General features: G+C 37.6%; 1 protein-coding gene and 1 pseudogene across 1 annotated transcript; both read left to right on the top strand.

Annotated features, from left to right (window-relative positions):
* The first annotated feature begins 2,019 nt into the window (after positions 1–2,019).
* Positions 2,020–13,373, top strand: setdb1b (SET domain bifurcated histone lysine methyltransferase 1b). Its single transcript, XM_057339652.1, has 22 exons — positions 2,020–2,224; positions 2,723–2,960; positions 3,492–3,655; positions 3,766–3,809; positions 3,944–4,250; positions 4,609–4,810; positions 4,928–5,001; positions 5,104–5,294; positions 5,483–5,612; positions 5,768–5,918; positions 6,029–6,160; positions 7,251–7,536; positions 7,617–7,969; positions 8,141–8,257; positions 8,368–8,537; positions 8,645–8,881; positions 9,292–9,456; positions 9,666–9,838; positions 10,411–10,498; positions 11,114–11,352; positions 12,541–12,629; positions 12,752–13,373. The coding sequence occupies exons 2-22, from the start codon at positions 2,725–2,727 to the stop codon at positions 12,867–12,869; spliced, it is 3,666 nt and encodes a 1,221-aa protein (XP_057195635.1). The 5' UTR covers positions 2,020–2,224; positions 2,723–2,724; the 3' UTR covers positions 12,870–13,373.
* Positions 13,374–14,601: 1,228 nt separating this feature from the next.
* On the top strand, positions 14,602–17,996 carry LOC130558580 (uncharacterized; annotated as a pseudogene).
* Positions 17,997–23,465: the final 5,469 nt, after the last annotated feature.

Raw genomic sequence — 23,465 nt, 5'->3', positions numbered from 1 at the left:
TCCAGCTCCTCCATTTTCCACACTTGGCTCCTCAACATCTGACTGAGTTGTTTTTATGTGCCCTATTTACTGTAGTTGTATAGCGCAGCTTCGCAAACGGCCGTCGTCGTGATACAATGACGCAATAGATGTGTGTTTAAACTAGGGATGGGGAGTTGACTCCTAAAGAGTCGATTCCTCGACTCTTAATGTCCCTAAAGTCGGATTCGACTCCAAGACAGGAATCGACTCTCATTGACTCCTTTTCGACCTTTTCGAATTTTTAACGTTGTCATTGACTCAAATCGGTTAAATTGTTTTTGTGATTGGCGCAAAGCAACGGATAACGTTTAAAAACCAATAATGTTTAAGGTAAAAGTCACACCTGGGCCGTCATGTCCTTGCGTGCGCTTGGGAAACCACATCCGTTTAGGACCAGAAAGCATGTGCATTTGCTGGTGACTCTGGAAATTGGTTGCCAGCCAAAAGTTCCCAAACTTGTGACTTTGCATTCATTTATTTCATATTCGTATTCCTGACTCCATTTTGAATGACAGTAAATGGAATCGAAGTATCGATTCCATCGACTTCACAAGTGGGATTCGAGAATCGGAGTCGACTCCAAAAAACACGGAATCGAACACCCCTATTTTAAACTATACCTGTTGCGTGTGACAGCGGACTTGTATTTTCATGACAACCACACAGCTTTTTCCCATTCGCTTTGAAGAATATTCCTCCTTTATTTTATATACACTCGACTCAAGGCAGACAAAAGATATCTCTGTTTTATTCACATTATATATTTGTGTATTTTGGATCGGAATGTCTTTTCCATGCGCATTCCATTAATAGTATCACCAGCTTTCGTCTTCAGCAATATTGTTTTAGTATTAAATATTTACCAAGTAATTAAATAACTGTAATTTCCCTCTACTATGAAAAAACTTCTGCATAACAAGTGTCTTTATGTGTCTTTAAGCAAACTATTGAAATTGTTATTGGTTAGCAGCATTCAATTTATCTAGGTGTTATAGACTGCTGAGAAGATCATTGGTGCTCCCCTGCCCACCCTCCAAGAACTGTATACATCCAGAGTGAGGAAAAGGGCTCAGAAAATCACCCTGGACCTCTCACATCCAAGCCATCATCTCTTCACAATGCTGCCGTCTGGTCGGCACTACAGAGCACTGAGCACCAAAACAACCAGACACAAAAACAGCTTCTTCCCTCAGGCCATCTACCTCTTGAACAGTTAAATGTTTTTACACACCCTTGCACTTAATAACTCTGTGCAATAATAATTAAGTGCAATATTAATTATGCAATATTAATTATACTCTATCTATTTTTTATACAACTTTTTCTGTCAATTATATTTCATTCTGCTGTATATAGCACATACCTTGTGCATACAATAGTCTATTCTTATTTTTACTTGTACATATTTACATACACACATAGCTTTACTCTCTATATCTTTATCTTATATTTATTGTATTGTATTTCTTAAAATTTTATACCCATAGGCCCTTATTTAAATCATCTGTGTACTATATTCTACTGTGTTATGGTCTCTGTGTACTGTTGTTACTGTTTCTGTGTACTGGATGCTCCTGTCACCAAAACAAATTCCTTGTTTGTGCAAACATACTTGGCAATAAAGCTCTTTCTGCTTCTGATTCTAATACCAGGTGTTATAACAATAATAATGATTTAGTCAGATTTTCTTTTTTTATAATACTGTCTGTTTATTTTTTACTATTTGACCTTTTTACGTGTATCGTTTGAAAAAAAATAAAGTTAATGCTGCTGTCGTTTATAAATAATTCTTACAGTATCGCAATTATTTTTTAGGGATGGTTTACTTGTTACACTACAGATCAAGTCCATTTACGCTGTGCCGGGCTGCCCAGTAGTGCCAGTAAAGAACCTCTGTAGGCATTTTCAACAGCGCGTTTTTGCATGCACGCGAATGGCCACTTCAGCTGTCATTCACACGATTCTCAAGCGCTGATTGGTCCGCTTGTTTGCCCGTCATCCAAAACGTTCATTGGGGTTTTTACTGTGCAATGTGTTTTGAGCACCGGTGGATTCGTGAAAAAATAAATAAAAACCAGTTCAAACATATCTGGAATAGGGAAAATCAGTAAATGCACGACTACCGGTGTGCCCATAATTCAAAGCACGGTGGAAAAAGAGAGATTCACGGAGCGGGGGTGAACAAGCGCCTCAGAAAAGAAAGGTAAGCTAACTCAGTTAGCATCAAAACAAGACTTCTGCCGCTAAAAGTCTACACTACTCTGTATATTACAGATCTTTTCGTTAAACGTGCACACATTTGTGATTGAAGATTTAAATCATATGTTTTTGTCCTTTTTGACTAGAAACGCATGCACAATGGGGTCTGTTTCGCCATACTCCATTCTGTGTGTGCAGCGCGCCGTTTAGATGCCCTGAAGTGCAGTTACACCTACAGACCGCTTTCACGCGTGAATACCGCGCAGCTCCCTTATAAGACTAATATGCGTTTGCATTTTATAATTTCTTTACAGCTACAGGATCAGACAGGTTATATTTATGTATCCCAGGCATACAAGATCATTATAACGCGACACTGCAACAAAGCTGTGATACCCCATGACGTTTATATCTTGGCCTGGCTTATATTATGCTCTTTCAGATGACACAACTTTTAAAATATGTGTTAAAAGCCTGTTTCTGTGTCCCTTTTCTTGGAAAGGTATGGAGGAGGATGGCAGCCTGAGCTCAGGGATGGAGATGGAGTTGGAGTTGGATCCAGAGCTGGAGGAAGAGTTTGGTGTGTCTCTGGATGAATTGCGCAAGTGGATCGATGAGCAGGTAGACGGCAGTGAGGCTGTACTGCAGAGGAAAGCTCAGCTGGCACAGCTGCAGGACTGGGTTGAGCACAGGGAAAAGGAGGTGGCTGATATTGACACTCTCTGCTCCAATGCATCAGAGTAAGTTTGTTGTAAACTAAGAGCAATTGTGCTATAACTAATCAATACTTCCTTTGTTGAAGTACAGCGAAATCGAAAAGAGTAGATGCTGTGTGTCGGCTTTTGTTGGCAACACAAAGTTACACTTTAAGCACTCAAGCCACATTTAAAATTGTGAGAGTTTCACTGCACTAGATAAAATAAAAATATCAAACCAAGCGAGATTTGTGCAAGTAAATAATGTTAGACCTTTCCTTCGTACTAACTTCATATTACTGTTTAGAAATTATATTTAACTTTCCAAGCTTGCATTTTCTCACATTAACCATCGACATGCTTAACTAAGTAATGTGTGCAAATACATCATTCTTGAAGAGTTTATTTGTTGTTTTATCATGTAGAACCTTTTTTGCAAAACAGAAATTCTACTTAGAAACTAGGGCTGCACAATATATTAAACTATAGCAAATGTGCGTTTGACAATTTGCATATAGTCTCCGAGTAAAATGCAGCGTTGGAGCATGTGCATGAATCTGTGTGTGTGTGTTTAAGGTCTGTGGTTCAGTGTGAGGCTTTGGTGAAGGAGGTGTACAGGAAGATGGGTCTGGCGTATCGCGAGAGCAGCTCGGAAGACGAGGGAGGAAGCAAAGAAAACACTTCTGAAGTCATTGAGATTGATGATGATGATGACGATGATGTCATTGCTGTTGCATGCGGTAAGATATTGTTATATTTGCATAGGACTCGCAAAAGCGACCACGCACATTTGTTCATTTATATTGTGTAATTGTACATTTGTACAGTAACAGTGTTTTATCTTTCACAGTTGTTCCTCCCAAGAAGGTTGTTACCCCAGCCAAGGATACAGCGGTAAGAGACAGATCATTTGATTGCCATTTTTACTTTTATGCTACAAGCACTTCTTAACATTGTTTATCATTTGTGCTAATTGTTGTGTGTTCTGTTTAATTTTGTTGTGTGTCGTGTCTGGACTTCACTTGTAGTTTAAGGAAGCTTCAGCTGCCCTTCAGAGAACATCTAAGCAAGTGCAAAACCTGGTGCAGACCGTCAACAGAGCAGCCCCGCCTCCATCGGGTATCACCACACCCACCAAGACCTTGGCCTCTCCTTCACAAGCACACAGTGGTCTGACTGTTCCAGCAGTGTTTATGTCCTCAGCCCCAAAGAATGCGGCCACACAACCAAATCCCAATTTGAAACTGGACAGTCTGAAGATAGACATGACTCTTTTGGGGAAAAAACGAACTAAGACATGGCACACTGGAACGCTTGTTGCCATCAAGCAAGTGGGTAAGGTCCTCTTGCATTTTCTGCCTGCATTGCAGATCCCTTTATAGAGATGGTAAATGACAGTCATGATTTATGTGCTATGTGTGTTTTAAAAAGGCAATTGCTAGTCGGTGGCACCAGGTATTGGTGAGAAGGGACATTATCAGGGGAATTTTATTACAATTAAAATGTGTAGATAAGCTCAGATATAGTCATTCATATTTTTAGTTTAGAAAGAAAAAAGGCTATTTTTTTTAAGCATAGATGTTACATTTTCTTAGGAAATTATTATAATGTGGATGACATCATAGTCAACAGACATGGACTATATGGCACAAAACCCTGTTTTTTTATTTCAAGTTTTGTTTTGTTTTCACAGGGAACAATTTTAAGTATAAGGTGAAGTTTGAGAATAAAGGGAAGAGTCTTCTATCTGGGAACCATGTGGCTTTTGACTACCACCCAACACTGGAGAGACTGTATGTTGGTGCCCGTGTTGTTGCCAAGTACAAGGATGGCAACCAGGTCTGGCTGTATGCAGGTGTGGTGGCTGAGATGCCCAGCAGCAAGAACCGTATGAGGTGAGAGAGATGGTGGAGAGGGTAGGGCGTAAGGTTAGGAAGAAATACATGAAACGAATAGTGTTCAGGTGATAAGTAACTGTATAAGTTAAGTATACTGACCAAATGTCGTTGCAGGTTCCTGATCTTCTTTGATGATGGCTATGCCTCATACGTGGGTCTGCCCGAGCTCCACCCCATCTGCAGGCCAAGTGAGAGGCATTTGATTTGACCAGTTTGTCATAATCTGTGATAAAGCTACCTCTCTGATGATGTAATATTCACACACCGACACTCTCTCTATCTGCATTTAGTGAAGAAGACCTGGGAGGATATTGAAGATGCTTCATGCAGGGATTTCATCGAAGAGTATATAACATCATATCCCAACAGACCCATGGTGCTGCTGAAGCCAGGGCAAATTATAAAGACGGAATGGGAAGGGACGTGGTGGAAGAGCCGTGTGGAGGAAGTGGATGGAAGCCTTGTCAAAATGCTCTTTCTGGTTAGCTAGACGATGCTTCGTTTTGTTTCATGTAGTTAGATGTTTTATTTGTATTTAATTTTGTGGTGTTCACGTCTGGTTATGATGTTTCAATTTAAATACATACACACAGTAAAATATGAAGTAGACAACCCCCAATTTTTTTTGAAAACCCCCAAAATTGTAGCAGTTGTTTTTGATGTTCGCAGGATGATAAGCGCAGCGAGTGGATCTATCGTGGCTCTACACGACTGGAGCCGATGTTTAATCTGAAAATGAATACTGCTAACAGTCAGGAGAAGAAGATGGCTGGTCAACAGAGACAGCGCCCTAATATGGGTAACACATTGCCTTGTGTTTCTCCAGTCGTGTTTTAAGTTACATGTCTTTAAAATGTGTACACTTGCATAAACCAGTCATATTAGAATTGTCATCTGAAGTATTTTCTGGTGTGTTTGCCTTCTGCACTCAATTCCTACCATGTGTGTGTTCAGGAGCATTGAGGACTAAGGGCCCTGTAGTGCAGTACACCAGTGACAATAGTAATGCTACCTCCAGTCGACCTGTAGCTCCACAGCTCCCACAGCTCCCTCCGCCTCGACCCCAGATACAGCCTTCTGCACCCTTACAGCCTTCTCGCACAGAGTGAGTGCTTCTTCTCTGTTACCCATAATTCTGTTCTTTCATATCGCTGCATTTATATATCCAAGTGCATTAGGTCATGCTATGTAATGTGCGTGTCTCATTCTTTCCAGAAGTCCTAGCTTGAAGAGTCAAATGGCTAAGAAAAGCACTGGTCAGGTTCCATTTCAGACTCGACCGGTTATGACCACTGACCTCCAATCCAAAGCACTATTCAGCACTGTTCCCCAGACCAACACCTCCAGGTCAGTTCATAATTTCATTTGCTTCATGCCTTTTAGTTTTTACTTTTTGTGCGTTTCTTAGCACGCAAAACGCTGATTTTAATGTGATGTATATAGCACACAATCAAACCCTCCCAATGAACAAAATTCAATCTCATGTAGTTACTAAGGATGTATAATAATACAAAATGTAAACACTCACAGAAATATTATATAAATATTTTATTGGTCACACTTTATTTTAAGGTCCAGTTCTCAGTTTTAGTAAACTATTAACTGCGACTTTTGCTTAGTTAACTCTTAATTTGTTGCTTATTAATAGTTAGTATGGTAGTTGTTAGGTTTAGGTATTGGATAGGATTAGGTATGTAGAATATGGTCATGCAGAATATGTGCTTTATAAGTGCTTATAAACAGCCAATATGCTAATAATAGGCATGCTAATAAGCAACTAGTTAATAGTGAGAATTGGTCCTTATACTAAAGTGTTACCATTTTATTATATCTTTTCATGTGACAACACTGAAGTAATGAAACTTTGCTACAATGTAAAGTAGTGAGTGAACAGCTTGTATAACAGTGTACATTTGCTGTCCCCTCAAAATAACTCCACGCAGGCATTAATGTCTAAACCGCTGGCAACAAAAGTGAGTACACTGCCATGAGGTGCCATGTTGAACATCCAGTGACCAGTATGAGAGAGTGAGAGCGATAACACCAAATTGAACACACCTGCTCCCCATTCCCACCTGAGACCTTCCTTGTGACACTAACGAATCACATGACACCGGGGAGGAAAAATGGCTAATTGGGCCCAATTTGGACATTTTCACTTAGGGGTGTACTCACTTTTGTTGCCAGCGGTTTAGTCATTAATGTCTGTGTGTTGAGTTATTTTCAGGGGACAGCAAATTTACACTGTTATACAAGCTGTACACTCACTACTTTACATTGTAGCAAACTGTCATTTCTTCAGTGTTGTCACATGAAAAGATATAACAAAATATTTACTAAAATGTGAGGGGTGTACTCACTTCTGCGAGATATTGTATATTTGATCAGATTACCTGGATGTTAATAATAGATACCATGCTCTTTCTCATTTCCACAGGCTTTACGTTCTGCAGCCTGGTGCTGTACATACGCTGACACCAATCACTTCGGTCAATCCTTTGCAGTCGGTCATTACGACATACGCAAGTGAGCGTATTCCTCAGGAGCCGTCGTACCAGGCTCCAAACGACAGACCCTTCTACCTTACACACATCTGCACTCCAGACTGTCTGAAGCGCATTCGGCCCACCCGCCCCAGCCTGCACAGAGGACGCAACCCCCTTCTTACACCGTTGCTCTATGAGTTTCGCCGCATGACTGGCCGTAGACGGCTCAACCGCAAGGTGACTCCCAATACACAAGATACTTCTTCATTTATATATCGCCTTTTTATTGACTAATTTATCTAAACTCTCTTTCTCAGATGTCGTTCCATGTCATCTACAAGTCCCCGTGTGGTTTAAGTCTGAGAAATATGGCAGAGATCGAACGTTACCTTTTCCAGTCACGCTGTGACTTCATATTCCTGGAGATGTTCTGTTTAGACCCCTACGTGCTGGTGGACCGTCGATTCCAACCCCAGAGGCCCTTCTACTTCATCCGGGACATCACGAGTGGCCGAGAGGACATTCCTCTGTCTTGCGTGAACGAGATTGACAACACTCCTCCGCCCAACGTGGCTTACAGTAAAGAGAGGATCCCAGAAGATGGTGTCTATATTAACACAAGCCCTGACTTCCTGGTGGGTTGTGACTGCACTGACGGCTGCAGAGATAAGTTAGTATCAAAGTATCATAGTGTATGGGTAAAAGAACATGTAAAAGACATCAGTAATGTCAGATCCCCCCACTTTGCTATATAAATTGATACCCCTAATTCTTTAAAACATATTGTAGGTCATTTGCCTCAACGCAGTAAAATTGAATTTCTTTGTTCTATATCTTCTAGATCGAAGTGTTCGTGCCATCAGTTGACACTGCAGGCCACAGGGTGCACTCCAGGAGGACAGATCAACCCCAACGCTGGATACCACAACAAGAGACTAGAAGAGTGTCTGCCTACAGGGTCTGTGATGCATAACCAACTTTCAGTAGCAAGCTCCTTTTAATGCGTTTAAGAGCAGCTTGATGCCTTTCATATCCTTGTAAAATGGCTTCTCTCTCTCTTTGTCTTAGGATCTATGAATGCAATAAGCGGTGTCGCTGTAATCCGCAGATGTGCACTAACCGTTTGGTTCAGCACGGGTTGCAGGTCCGGCTGCAGCTTTTTAAAACACAGAATAAGGGTTGGGGCATCCGTTGCCTTGACGACATTGCCAAGGGGTCCTTTGTTTGTATATATGCAGGTAACAGGCTTGAAAACGTTTTAGACGCTCCATTTTAGTCTTGATGATGGACCAGCTTTTATTCTTTAGTGCCTCGAAGGACTGAAATGTCTGTTTTGTGCTCTTAGGTAAAATCCTGACAGATGACTTCGCTGATAAGGAAGGTCTGGAGATGGGTGATGAATATTTTGCCAATCTGGACCACATAGAGAGTGTGGAGAACTTTAAGGAAGGTTATGAGAGTGAAGCTCACTGCTCTGATAGCGATGGCAGTGGGGTGGATATGAGCAGGGTTAAACTTCCTGCTTCCTCCAAACATGCCAAACCCAACACCAAGGAGGAGCGTAGCAGCACTACTGGCAAAAGTAAGAGACCTGAGCATCAGGGTTATTATAATAAATTAAAACTGTTTAAACATTTCTGTTAATTGCAGTCAAATGAACTAAATTAACCAAAAATGAACTAAAAGAATAATAAATTGAAATGTTGCATTGATACATTAAAGTTATTAACTGGAGAAAAATCTAAACTGAAATAAAAATGATGTTTAACCTATATAGGTTGAAAATAAATCATAATAAAAGCGCATTCATTTTCTAAAAGCACAAACAATTTCTAAAAATCTAATTGAAATTAAAAAAAAATCTAAACATTATTTAAACTAATTTTATCATTAAAACTATTTTATTTATATTATATTATGTGTCAGCCTTGCATCTTCTGCTTTTATACCAGTAATATAATGTTTAACTTTTTTTCTTCATACACTCACTAGGCCAAGACGATTCGTCTGAATCGAGCTCCGACGACAAAGAGGAAGATTCAAACGAGGACGAGAGCGACAGTTCAGATGACACGTTTGTGAAAGACACATATTACACCACTAGCTCGGTGTGGAGGAGCTACACCACCCGCAGACAGGCCAAAGGAATGAAGGAAGGTCAGGGGAGATGAATGTGTGGAAGAGGACAAACAGAAAAGAATATAGACCTCTAGATGGCAGTCTTGAGCACACTAGGAACAGAATGTTGTGTTTTTAATATCAAGAATCAGCAGTTAAATAAATCAACTGTAAAAGGAGACACGATGCATGTTTGTGCTGTTTTTTTGCACAGCTTATTTATTTTTCATTTGAACTCTTTGCTGTAGAGAGCCATGACAGTAAGGATGGATTGAGTGCATCAGCAGGAGACGAGAGGAAACCACCTCCTGTGCCAGAGGAGACCGGGAAGAGTAAAGTGGCATCTTGGCTCACCAGTCAATCCTCTGCTTCTGGAGCTCAGAACGTGAAGATGGAGGGAGGGCTGAAGGCTGAAAAGAAGGTAAATTGGTGGTGGCCGCGTGCAAGGCAATTGTTTGCACTGTCTGTCCTTTTTTATAGTGTTAAGTAGTTCTGAATGGGATTGAAACTGAATTTCACATGACCAAACTGACTTTCGGTAGACCTTTGCTTTGTGAATGGAACTCAATTGGACAATTTAAAGTGATAGTTCACCCAAAAATGAAAATTCTGTCATCATTTACTCGCCCTCATGTCATTTCAAACCTGAATGACTTTCTTCTGCAGAACACAAAAGAGGATATTTGTTGTTAACTGGTACCCATTTATTTGCATTGGTTTTGCGTCCATACAATAGAAGTGAATGGGTGCTTTCTTGATAAATCTTCTTTTGTGTCCTGCAGAAGAAAGTAAGTCATACAGGTTTGAAATGACAAGAGAAAATAAATGTCAATGATGACAGAAATTCCATTTTTGGGTGAACTTCCCTTTTAAATGTCGTGCCTGTTTTTATGCATAGTTGTCAGTTCTGTCGACTTGTTCCTCTATTTTCTGACATCTTGACTGTTTTTCTCTTATGTTTTTTGGTTCTTGTTTTCTCTTTCTTTGTTTTAGGAAGTGATGACACTCTCTGACAGCGATGATGTGCAAACCATCAGCTCAGGGTCAGATGACAACAAAGAGAGAGAGAAAAAGACTCAGGGTAAGAGAGGAACACAAAGTAGCATAATTGTTTCTTACATTTACATTTAGTCATTTAGCAGACGCTTTTATTCAAAGCGACTTACAAAGAGTTCAGGAAGCAATAACACGATATGTCATACAGGAGCAATAATACAATAGGTGCTAATACCAAGTTACTAGTTTCCACAAAAGCTAGACTAATACCTGTCGAGAGAAAGAGTGTGTTTTTTTTTTTCTCTTAACATAAGTTATCTGTTATGTTATCCGAATACTTTCTTACATCAGTATTACATGTACTTCTGCATGGATGAAATCACATTAACACTTCAGAACTGTCATTATGTCGTCAATGTCCTCGAATGTCTGAATTTTACGTTTTTCAGGAAATGGAAACTGAAATGTTTTTTTATTGGCTAGATATTTGCAAAACCCAGTGACAGACTTAAAGGGTGACTAATAATAATGTTTTATGGCAAAAACATAAAAATCACAAAATATGGAGAATTGAAGATATACAGTAAGGTTTTAGAAGAACAACAATGTATTATATATCACTACAAAATTATATGCACAGAATTAGGTCAAATGGACCTACCTATAACATGCATAGTTAATGTATTTATCTTCACTTCAGCCGTGGTAAAGAGGCAGGTGGCAGTGAAGTCCACACGTGGCATTGCTTTGAAGTCCTCCCACAGTCTGATGGTCAAGTCGGGTGGAGCGGTTGGAGGAAGTGGGTCTGGAGCTCCTCAAGGACAGGGAGGTGGTGGGGGTGACAGTGGTCCGAAAAACACCCGCCTGTTCTTTGACGGGGAGGAGTCTTGTTATATCATTGATGCCAAACTAGAGGGCAACCTGGGACGCTACCTCAACGTAAGTACAAGGACATACTCAGTGGCCTTTTACAATTACATTTATTCTTTTTTCTGAATGTACTTAGAGTAGTTCACTATAAAATAAAATGTCATGATAATTCACTCACCCACATGTCACACAAGCCGTCCGTGTGTTTATTTCTTCTGTCAAAAACAAATTGAGGCTTTGAGGAAATGTTTCCAGGGTTCTTATCCATATAATGCACTTAAATGGGGGTCTGTTGGTTAAGGTCCAAATTTTTATTTCAAAAGGCTCCACACGACACCAGCTGATGAATAAGGGTGTTGTCTAGCGAAATAACGACTGGTCATTTTCCAAGATAACGATGTAATGAATCGTATTACCTTAGAATAAGCTATTTCTATCTACATGAAGAGCGGGCCTACATACATGGAATTCGCCATGTTGCGTCGCCTTGTTTTGTGCAGTAGCCCTAAACGGACAAACAGCTCTACAAAGCGCGTTTCCTCTCCCTCTACCCTGCAGTACGTTGTCTGGGTCTCCCTGACTTTACAAAGGGGGAGAAAAACTTCTTCTAACTTACTCCTAACTGCTATCTCGCTGTCAGAACAAACGCCTTTAGCAGCGTTTCTATTTACCGTTAGCTAGCTCTTCTCTCAAACTGTTCTGTGCAATGCAAGCATAAAATGCTTAGCTTTATCATAGCTTAGACCACGCAAATAATAATGCAAATTAATCAAATAAGCAAAGACGACACAAGTATACAAGCAGCACACTGGTTCCAGATAAACAATGATGCTCAAAACTGCTCCGTTACACAGCTTATATTACAACAACAACATATCTTGGTTCTTACAAACAGAACAACCAATGTTACTCACATACTGATCCGAATCAAAGCAACCCTCCTCGGGGGTGATTTTTAGACGATCTTTCTTTCCAACATCTCTCTGCTGGAAAGTATCTCCTCCAAGCCTGAAAACATTTCCTCAAAAGCATCAATTTGTTTTCGACCAAAGAAATAAACACACGAACGGCTTGTATGACATGTGGGTGGGTGAATTATCATGAACTTTTAATTTTATAGTGAACTACTCTTTAAAGCAGATTAAATCCAACAATCATATCTGGAAATTCACAGAAATTCTTTAGGAAGCCCATTGTGGAGTCTTTGGATGTTAGTTCTCTATTGCTGTGTTAATAGCTGCTGTCTTTATCCCACAGCATAGCTGCAGTCCCAATCTGTTTGTCCAGAATGTCTTTGTAGACACTCATGATCTACGCTTCCCCTGGGTGGCCTTCTTCGCTAGCAAGTGAGCACAGCACCTGTTGTCATTTATGTTCATTTAAATATAATTAAAAGTGTGCTAGTTTTAATGTTTGCATGGCGTTAGTGTATCTTTGTCCATCACAGTCACTGCATGTGTTTCTACAGGCGAATCCGAGCAGGGACAGAGTTGACGTGGGATTATAACTATGAAGTTGGCAGTGTGGAGGGTAAAGAGCTTCTGTGCTGCTGTGGATCGACAGAATGCAGAGGACGGCTGCTCTAACACATGAACATAAAGGTTCCTCTTTTAGTATATGTTCATGAACACTTACTTAGAGCTCCAGAAGCTGGCGTTGACCATATAAGGTCTATGCTACTGATAAGAACAGAGGAGACACTAAATGAAGAGGAGTTTGTACCTGGAGCTGTAATTAGATTCCAGACAAAAGAGGCGGATCAAGTCTATGTATATGTGCGCATTCTATTAGCTGTCCCGATTCGCAAAGCTCTGCCTTGTACTTGAACCAAGGCTATGACATAATCGCGAATTTATACAATCCTTTCATTAAACAGCTGTTTTTTTTATCTGTCAATCTCATGACTGTAATGTTTTTTTCATCTTTTATGTAATACATTGTTTTCAAAATGAGAATCCGTTGTTTATTTTTTGTTTTTACTGTTGTTTTTGTGATCAACATTGTATGCTACTGGTTAGATGTGCAGTATTTGGTTGTGTTTTGAAAAACGAGCAAAATTGTACTTTTATCACAGTTACAATAAACGTTCTCACTACAATTCATTTTTGGAATCATTGGACCTGAATGCAACAGCAGATGCATAGGGTTAGGGTTTAGTTATCTTAGAATTTCTCTTGAACTCTCTCTTTTAAAACAATTCATTTAATGGCCATTGTTGGCTTTTACCATGTCTAACCAAGTTCCCTTTTTTCAAAAGTTAATATCATGTGAATTTTAGTCTGCTATGATAATCAAACATTACTAAAAGAAGAAAAATGAAGCTTGTAGTAAAAACTGTACAGACACTTTGTAAGAGAAACGGCTGTTAAGCAAACCACCAGAAAAGTGCCATAACATGCTCTTTTTGTCTCATAACATGCTCATGTAAGTGCTCCTAGATTTTCAGAGAGTGAAAACAGCACATTTATTAGTTTATTGACCACTCAGAGATGTAGGGATTACAAAACACGTCTAATATCTTTCTTTAGAGAGATGTTTATGTAATATTTTAAAATACTTTCAAGACAAGATACAAGTTGATTCGCTTCTAATGTGTATTTCACTTTTTGTTAGCGGAAACTACCACAGTCATACTCACAGTCTTAAAGTGATAGTTCACCCAAAAAAAAAAATTCTGTCTTCATTTACTCACCCTCATGTCATTTCACACCTATATAAATTACTTTGTTCTGATGAACACAGAGAAGGCTATTTTGAAGAATGTTAGGAATTTTCAGTTCATCGTAGTAGGAAAAATTAAATGGTAGTCAAAAGTGCCCCAGAACTGTTTGTTTCCCTAAATTCTTCACAATATCTCATTTGTGTTCAACAGTACAAAAAAATACAAGATTTTTTTCTATGTTAGTGGATGATGTCCCAGAACTGAAATTCAAAACATTCTTTCAAAAATATTTCTTTGTGTTCAACAGAACAAAGAAATGTATACAGGTTTGAATCAACCCGAGGGTGAGTAAATGGTGACTGTAGTTTTATTTTTGGGTGAACAGTCTAAACTGATTTCAAACTGATTTAGTGGGCTGAGACAGTGTGGTCAAACTGTGTTCTCATGCTAAACATTCAAGTTTTGCAATATCAACCAGCAGCTCTTTGCTTAAACATCTAGGCTATGAAATCGATGCCTGTCCAAGTTGTTCAGAATGGATTGTTCCTGAAAAAAATTAACTTTACAGCTAAATGACAAAATGTGGTGAAATTAGTGGGTGTTCACATCTGATGCAACACTTCCTTTATCACTCTCTGAATAGCAAGTCTAAAACACTCCGAGTACAGGAAACTAACAGATGAAGTGAAGATGGTTGAAGGACGATGTGTCCAGAAATTAAAGAGAAACATTGAGATACTGAAAATGGCGGATATCTGTCAAATACGTTTGCTGGGACTGATGATTCTCTCTTCTCTTCTTACAGGTAAAGCAATTTGTATAAGACTAAGAGTCATGTGATGCTTGCTGTATTATTACTGAAAGCACTGATGAATTTGATGCAGATGCTCTGTACAACAGCATTGACTTTTATTTTAAATGTGAAGCGCTGGATTATTGTATAGACTGTTTGCTGTATGTCTGATCAAAAGTGTTTTATTTGTGTCCTGCTTTGTATACAGGGTATCTGTATGTGTACCGTATGATCATAATGAACCTTCATTTCTACTGTGATTCAGGTACGACTGGATACACTGATGTGTTCAGTAGTTCTGGTGAAAATGTCTCTCTGCCCTGTAATAATTCTCTTTCTGGCTGCACCTTGACTACATGGAACTACAACAAAGATAGCAGGTCACATGCATTTGAACTGTTTGCTGGAGGAAAAAAGAAGAATAACATAGAGAGACGTGAGAGACTGAGTCTGGGGTCTGACTGCTCTCTGAACATCTATAAAACAACAGAAGAAGATCATGGACTGTACAGCTGCAAACAATATGTGAATGGATATGAACGTGGAACTGCTGAATGTGTTTTACTACATGTTCTTCATTGTCAGTGTTTTAATTTGTTTATTTATTTTATCTGTAATTAGTGATATCTATTATTTATGCCATATCTACTTTTTGTCTTTCAGTCTCTTCATCACCCGCACAGACTGAGATGAGATCAGACAGCTCTGTGACTCTCTCCTGTCAGTTGTGTTCATATGAATACTCTTGTGATTTTTTGTTTCATACTCAAGGATTTCAGTTGGTCTGGGAGAATCAGGCTGGTGTTAATCTGCACACAGACTCCAGATATCAGATATTGTCATAAGGACAATGTATCAGCACCCTGACTACAAAACTCCTGGATGAAGACAACAACAAAGAGTGGAGATGTCTGCTTAAAAATTGTGAAGAGACTAAGACTTCAGCCAGTTATACTGTCAGGTTTAGAGGTAAGAAAATCAACACTCTGAAAATCAATTTTAGAAGAACGTTTCAAATACAACACAAAAACTATTAATATTAGTTTATCAGAACTGTTATATCTGTTATATTTCACTCCAAAATGTTTTCTGAGCCCAAAGCATTGCTTCATCCAACAACTGCAGCTGTAATTAATGATGAAGTATAGCTGAGCATTGAAAAGTATTGTTCATACAGTATGATGAATCTAAACTAACATTCATCTTCTATATCTCCAACTAATACAACGACAACAACAAATCCAGACATGAACACAAGCTTTGACGATAACTCATCTTCAGACACATCAGATACTTCTACACGAGGTACTGTACATCATCATCTTCCTCACTTCACTGGTTTGCTGTGGCTCTCACAAAGGGGTTTTCTTTGAGTATCTATTTTTTTCCGATTCTTCTCTGAAAACATGAAGAGAAGGATAAGGTTGATCACAAACTTGTAACTGGACTTTTCAAGTCATACTGCATAAAAATGCTTCTAGAATAGTTTTTCATTTCAATTATTTTTGTTTGCTCTGCGTAATCTAAAGCGACTTACAGTGCACATGCATTGTTTTATCAGTAGACGCATTCACCGGAGATTGAAAACAACTCTTCCAGTTGTACAACAGGAAAGCAAAAATAAAAGTAATTGTAGGCCTACAAGCCTTTCTTGTTAGAATATGCTTTATTTTCAGTGCCACAAAACTAGCAGAACAGAAAGCAAAACGCTGTCAAATTCAGAAACATAAGGTGGCAACAGAAGTTCAGATATAAAATACTTAAATATATTAAAATTCAAATTTTAGGCGTTTTGTCAGATCAGTGTAAATAAGTCATCGCATTTTTCATGTCTCTCGGTGAATGTAATGTCTTTTCTCTCTCTCTCTCTCAGTGATTTATCTTGTGATCGCTGCATTAGCTGTTGTTGTTCTTGTTGCTGCTGTTCTGTGGTTGATCTGTAAAAAAAGAGCTGGTGAGTTTCCATATTTTCTTCACTGTGACAAAAACTTTAGCAACCACATTGTTTTAAATTGTGTTTATTGTAGGCACATAGATGTTCATTTTACAAATAAACAATAAATAAATAAATAAAAACAACAATTTTTTGCAGATAATAGAGAAGGCACATACAGCTCTGTGGTGAGTTCAGTAATGCCAATGGTTTGTACTGTATTTAAATATCGTCTTTAAAGTTCAATGAAGTATGTATCATGCAATTCTAAATGTTTTATGTCTCAAGGTTAATGATAAGAATGAATATAATGGGACATATGAAACAATCAACATTTCCAGCCTCCCTACTCTAAGCACCAAAGTGAGTAAACAAAATGAAAAAAACCTCAAGATTCTATTTAAAATTTGGAAATGTATTTGTGGTTGGTTTCCTGTAATCCATCTGTGATTTATTGGTAGCCATATGAATTACAGAGCATCTGAATATTAATGTTATCAGGTAAAACAGACAAAAAACACACAAACTTCATTGAACATGTTTTTTGTTGATGTTTAGGAGCAAACAGATGATGTGACTTATTGTGAGGTTACTGCTTCCTGTAAACAGCAAGTGATACAGAACAGTGTAAGTAGTAAACATCACATTCATTTGTTATTCTATATAACATCTGTATGTTAAGACTTCAAAGTTATTCTTTACCTATTGCACTCTTTCAGGTTCATTGTGATGATAAAGTGACTTATTCCAGCATCAAAACAGCAAAAAATGAACCTTAAACAGTTGTCATTTTTTACTGGTTTTCAGATCTCAAGACACACATATCCTAAAACACATTTCCACATATTCTGTAACATTTTCTAAATATTTAATTCATAACAGTAAACTGAAACACAGAGCCTATAAAATATTATCAATGTGTTATTGCACTGTGTGTGTGGCACAAAGCAAGATATCTGTTAGACAATCTGTGACCGTAAAACATTATTCAGTAAAAACAACTTGGTTTCAACCATTTTTGAAACCTTTTAAAAATAAACGATTAAGATGTAGTGTGAGAACACACCCAGTTTGACAAAAGTTTAACCCACACAGTGGTCATCTCTGAACTCAGTTTAGACTCATTCTGGTAATGATGTCATATCCCTTTATATTTATTCAGCCGCGGAGAAAAGTTTTCATTTGAAATCACCATTTCTAGATGTATTGTGGCCATTCCAGTTCAGTGTCTGTTGAATTTCAACAAAATCAAACCTCAGGAGTGACATAAGGTCATCCAACAGCAAAAAAAAAAAAAACTGACAGTATGACAAGACACATGAAAACTGTGATAAAATCCAGGTGAAATCTTTTTTAAATAATTTTGAACTTTTCCTAAGTATGGACAAATACTGTTGTTTTGCTTAAAAGTGAATATGAATTTGATGTTCCGTAAAAAATACAGAGCATCTTTTCTAAATTGTTTTCACCTGTTTCTTCAGTTTTCGTTTTCTGCAAATAAATGCAAATAGAAACACTGTGTCTCATTCACTGAGCATGCACAGCATTGCGTACAAACCTTTTTTTGAACAAATCATGTTTTACTAGAGCTTTTGTACAAAAATGTATTCTAAATACAGGAAAAAAAATTGGAACAGCTGAAAGCACACAAAAATCACCAGTCTCTCTCTCTCTATCTCTCTCTCCCCCCTCCCCCTCTCTCGCTCTCTCTCTCTCCCTCAAAAAAAGACAAAATGACAAAATGTTTGTGTTATTTTAGGATAATATACTTTAAATACTATATATATATATATATACAGTATATATATATATATATATATATAAATAAATGAGACCCAATATTTTTATTTCAAATTTGGGAGAAATATTGTAAGTAGTTCATAGAATGAAACAAAAATGATCATTTTACCTAAACACAGCATACCTAGTAAAATTTTAAATCAGAAAAGGGGTCTCTGAAATGGTGTCTTCATTTTTTCTGCGGCTGTATTATCACAAGACAAGTCTGAAGCACAGTGACTTCAAGCCAAGAACAACCTACCAGTACCAAAACTGACCAGACCTGCCAAAGTAAGGATTAGTGTTTGATAATTCTGACTTTTTCTAAACATCTAATGCCTACAGGATTCTCCGTAAGATTTTACCCCGATTTTACCATCCTGAGAATCTTTGACAAAATCATGTCCATGACCTTGATTGGGTCTGATGTTCGGTCCAGATTATCGCGTAATGTGAGGCATTCACAGATCAAATCTTATTATTATTATATCAAATCAAATTCCAACATTTCATTGAAGGAAAACAATTTGAAGTGGGGGAAATATTATTATTTTTTCCATATATATTGGCCACAATTATTGGCACCCTTGTATTTAATTCACCAGAACCTTAATTTATACCTTATACCTATCTTATACCTTAATTTATAAGAAAATCAGCTCTGAGTGTTTTCTTTTCAGTCTGATGAGGTTTGAGATTACATTGAGAGTCCATTCCTCCATAAAGAATTTCTCCAGATCCTTCAAATGTTGGTTCTCCCTCTTCTTCAGTTCATATCACTCATTTTCTATAGGGTTCGGGTCAGGGAACTGGGATGGCTATGGCGGGATCTTGATTTTGTGTTCAGTGACCCATTTTTTATTGATGTTGATGTTTATTTTGAACCAATGTGCTGATGGACGATCTAACCACGACCCATTCTAATATTTCTAGCAGAGCAAGTCAGGTTTTGATTTTTTTACTTGTTGTTATTTGATGTAAAACATGATGACATGTATCTGAACAAAATGTCCAGAACCTCTGGTATAAAAATAGGTTCACAACAAAATGAAGATCTAGTGACATATTTAACTGTGGACATGGGGCATTCTTTTATCCCTGTGTGCACCAAACCTATCGTGTGTTATTGCTGCCAAAAAAACTTTTTTTCATTCCATATGGCCATAGACCCCAGTCCTGTTTGAAGTTCCAGTATGGCAGATTAATATGGTGCAGTTTATTTTTGCATAAGAGCAGAAGATTTGTTTCTTGAACAGTGTCCCAAACAACTTGTGGTGATGGAGGTGCAGTTTTCCTTTATTTTTATTAAATTCTTTCTGACCCCAAAATTCAACTGATTACTGCAATTTTCCATCTGTGCTCTTTGAAGAGTCTTTGGCCACTCAAATTCTTCTCCTAGTTGTGCATTGAGACAATATAGACACACATCCTGTTTCAAGCTGATTTTCAACAACTCCAGTCCATTAAAACTTCTTGATCATTGCCCTGATGTTGGAAATGACATTGTTTATTGTTTTAACTATTTCCTTAAAGCCATTTTGTATTTTGTGTAGCTCAACAGAACTATATTGCACATCAGAACTGTATTCTTTGGTTTTATCCATTGTGATAAATGATTAAGGGGGGTTGGGCTTTGTGTTGCTAATATTTATTCTCCTGTGCAACAAGAAGTCATAACTGGACAACGTCATGTTTCTAGTCACCTGGGTGTGCTAAGAAAATGTAAATATCAATGGGAATATACTTGGGAGGTATTTTACTCATAAGAATTTCTAGGGGTACCAATAATTGTGGCCAGGGTGTATTGGAGAAAAAAAATTCTCAATGTGATATTCTCCCTACTTCAAATTGTTTTACTTTAATGAAATGTTGGAATATTGTATATTTTTTAAATAAAAGATTAAAAGGAGAAACAATGCAGAATTATTTTTACAGCCTTCTTTGCTCATATTTACCAATGGTGCCAATAATGGTGAGCAGGACTTTATGTCACATTGCTGGTCAATCTGTAACAATAAAGTATGAGAAACTGGTTCAAATTAAGGTTTTCCTATTTTTTTTATTAAACAGAACTTGTTTTTTTCGGCTGTATAATGTTTTAAATGATATTTGCTTATGTTTATAAGCATTTTTTAAATGTACATTCTTGACATTATTTTTGTATTATCTTTGTTAATGATTTTTAAAAATCTTCCATTTAAATGTTGCAACAGTGTGAGAACCCACTCAGTTTGACAAATTCAACCCACACAGATTAGTGGTCATCTCTAAAGTTTAGACTGTGACTCATTCTAGACATGATTTCATATATTTCGTATAGCAAACTCAAATGAGAACACGGCTGTTAAACTATAACACTGTTATAAGAGTGATACTTTCTTGCTTTCTGGAATTAAATGTAACAGCCAAATGGCTATTAAGGGTATTAAACACTGAAAAATAAAATCCTGTAAAAAAACGGAAAGTACTGGCAGAAAATTACCAGTACATTTTCCTTTATTTTACGGACATTTCTGCTATTGTAAAATGTAATTAATGCAGTGTAAAATACAGGTAAACAAATGTAAAAAATGAATATGGAAAATTCTTTCATATTAATACAGTATATTGTGCCCTATTTTTACAGATGTTTTTAGAGTGTACAGTATATTTACTGACATTCATGATTTCCTTTTTTCTGAAAGGAATGCAATGTTTAGTGTCCATAAAATGTTTAGTGTTAGATTAAAACTGTTGATGTTCAGTTTCAATTCTTGACAACATTAATGGTGTTTCTGTGTCGCGTGCAATTTATGATATGCTGTAGTATTTCTAAAAGTATTAATTTCTGATGTAAACTAAGCAACACCAGTGTGTTGTTGTAGTTAGTGTTCACTAGAGTTGTGTGAGCAGCACTCCAGTATCACTCACTAGAAAGCAGCTAGTAGTAACAATTCCAACACTCAGAATCGAGGAAGTAAACAGAGACAGGAAGAACTGAAGATCTCTGAAAGACAGGGTGTGTCTACAAATATTGAGAAGCAAAAAATGGCTGGTATCTGTCAAATATGTTTGCTGGGACTAGTGATTCTCTCTTCTTTTCTTACAGGTAAAGCAATCTATATATATATACATTTAATTTTTTGGTAACACTTTACAATAAGGGTCCATGAATAATCATGTACTAATATCTGAATTAATACTTACTTCCACATGAATTAATGATGAATGAAGAAATGAAGCAATGAAGAATTAATAAAGGCCTAACCTTATACTGGAGTCATGAGGATTCATGTGTTAATACTGCCCAGGTTAACTATATGTTAGTACATGCATTAGTTAGTTTAGTTTATTTATCCCCTTAGGGAAAGTAAGGTTGCAGCGAGCTCACACAGACACAATAAGAGTCACAATTGGCATACATAATTCAATAAACTAATGATAAATAAGATTTATCCAGACCAGCTGGCTTAATCAATTAATATCAGAAGAAATAGAATTTTAAAATTTAATTGCTTGAGGGATAAAAGAAAATTTGGACCTGTTTTTCAGACACAGTACCGTCGACCGGATGGCAACAATTCAAAGGCAAAGGCTATGTCTCTTATCTCACAATATTGTTAGCTTTATTCAACACTCTATCTTTATATATACTTTCTATACTCGGTAAAGAAATCCCTAACAATTTACCTGCCAAAATCACCTCTTTCCTTAGTATTTTCTTCTGTGCCTCTGAAGCATTGCCATACCAGCAAATTAAACCAAATGTTATAACACTCTCAATAAAAGCACCATAAAAAATCTGTAACATTCCATTGTGGACATTGAACGGGAGTAAATTTTTTAAGAAATACATTCTTTGTTGAATCTTTTTACTTAATTGCTCCGTGCACACATCCCATTTAAGCTTATTATCAAATACCATACCAAGGTATTTATAGTTTGTAACTGATTGTATTGGCTCCCCATTAATTGATGTAGGGTGAAATGAAATGTTCTCTCTAAAATCAATAACCATCTCTTTTGTTTTTGAAGTATTCAATGGAAGATTTGATTTTTCACACCAATTTAAAAAGAAGTCCTAAACAGGCCCATGCTGTCACGACTCTGCCTTATCTTGTCATGGTTTTCTTGGTCTTGTGGCAGAGTTGTGACAAAGCCTTTGGTTTAGTGTGAGAAAGCCATGGGGTGTTTATCTTTTGACACTCCATGTGTTTTCTTTTGTCTCTTCATTGGCCCCGCCCCTCTCGTTTCCTGTATTACTTCCCTTCCGTGTTTCATTACCCTCACCTGCCCTGTGTTATTATCCCTCTTTTGTTTTGCCCTTTAAATATTTCTCATGTTTCTTTGTCCTGGGCTCGTGCGTTGTGCCTTGTGCTATGTTTCGTCCAGAGTTCCATGTACCCCATGTCCGGTCCTTGTACTGTGAGTTCCTGTGCGTTGTCCAATACCTGTGCCTTGTTTGTTTATTTTTATTACCATACCCTGCCTTGACGTTGTGTCGCTTATTGTTTAGTTTTTCTTGCCCCATCGAGGGCAAGAGTTTTGTATTTTAGTTCGTTCTTGTTTTGACACCCCCTCTTGGGTATTTCCTTTGTTTGTTATTTGTAAAATAAAGTCTTTGTTAACCCCTTATTTCCCGCCTGCCTGCACTTGGGTTCTTCCGCCTCGCAGTCGTGACACATGCTCTTCCTCTCCATCATATAAAAGACTCACTAGCGCAGTATCATCTGCATGTTTAATAATGTATCTATTCTTAAAGGAACTTGAACAAGAGTTAGTGTATAAGATAAAAAGTAAAGGAGATAAAACGCATCCTTCACGGTAATCATTTTATCAGAAACAGATCCTCCTATCTTAACCTGCTGGGTTCTAAGACTGAGAAACTCAGCTCATGACCTGTTAATGCATCTTTATGTCATGACTTTACTTGAAGGGGCCGGTGATGATCAATTCAATATTACTGTAACTAGCTGTTTACTGACATTAGTTCATGACATGTTAATGCATCTTTATGTCATGACTAGGTTGATTGT

The sequence above is a fragment of the Triplophysa rosa genome, linkage group LG8, assembly GCF_024868665.1.
Source record: "Triplophysa rosa linkage group LG8, Trosa_1v2, whole genome shotgun sequence".
Taxonomy (NCBI): Eukaryota; Metazoa; Chordata; class Actinopteri; order Cypriniformes; family Nemacheilidae; genus Triplophysa; species Triplophysa rosa.
Note: the sequence above shows the minus strand (reverse complement) of the source record. Positions and strands in the feature narration are given on the sequence as shown.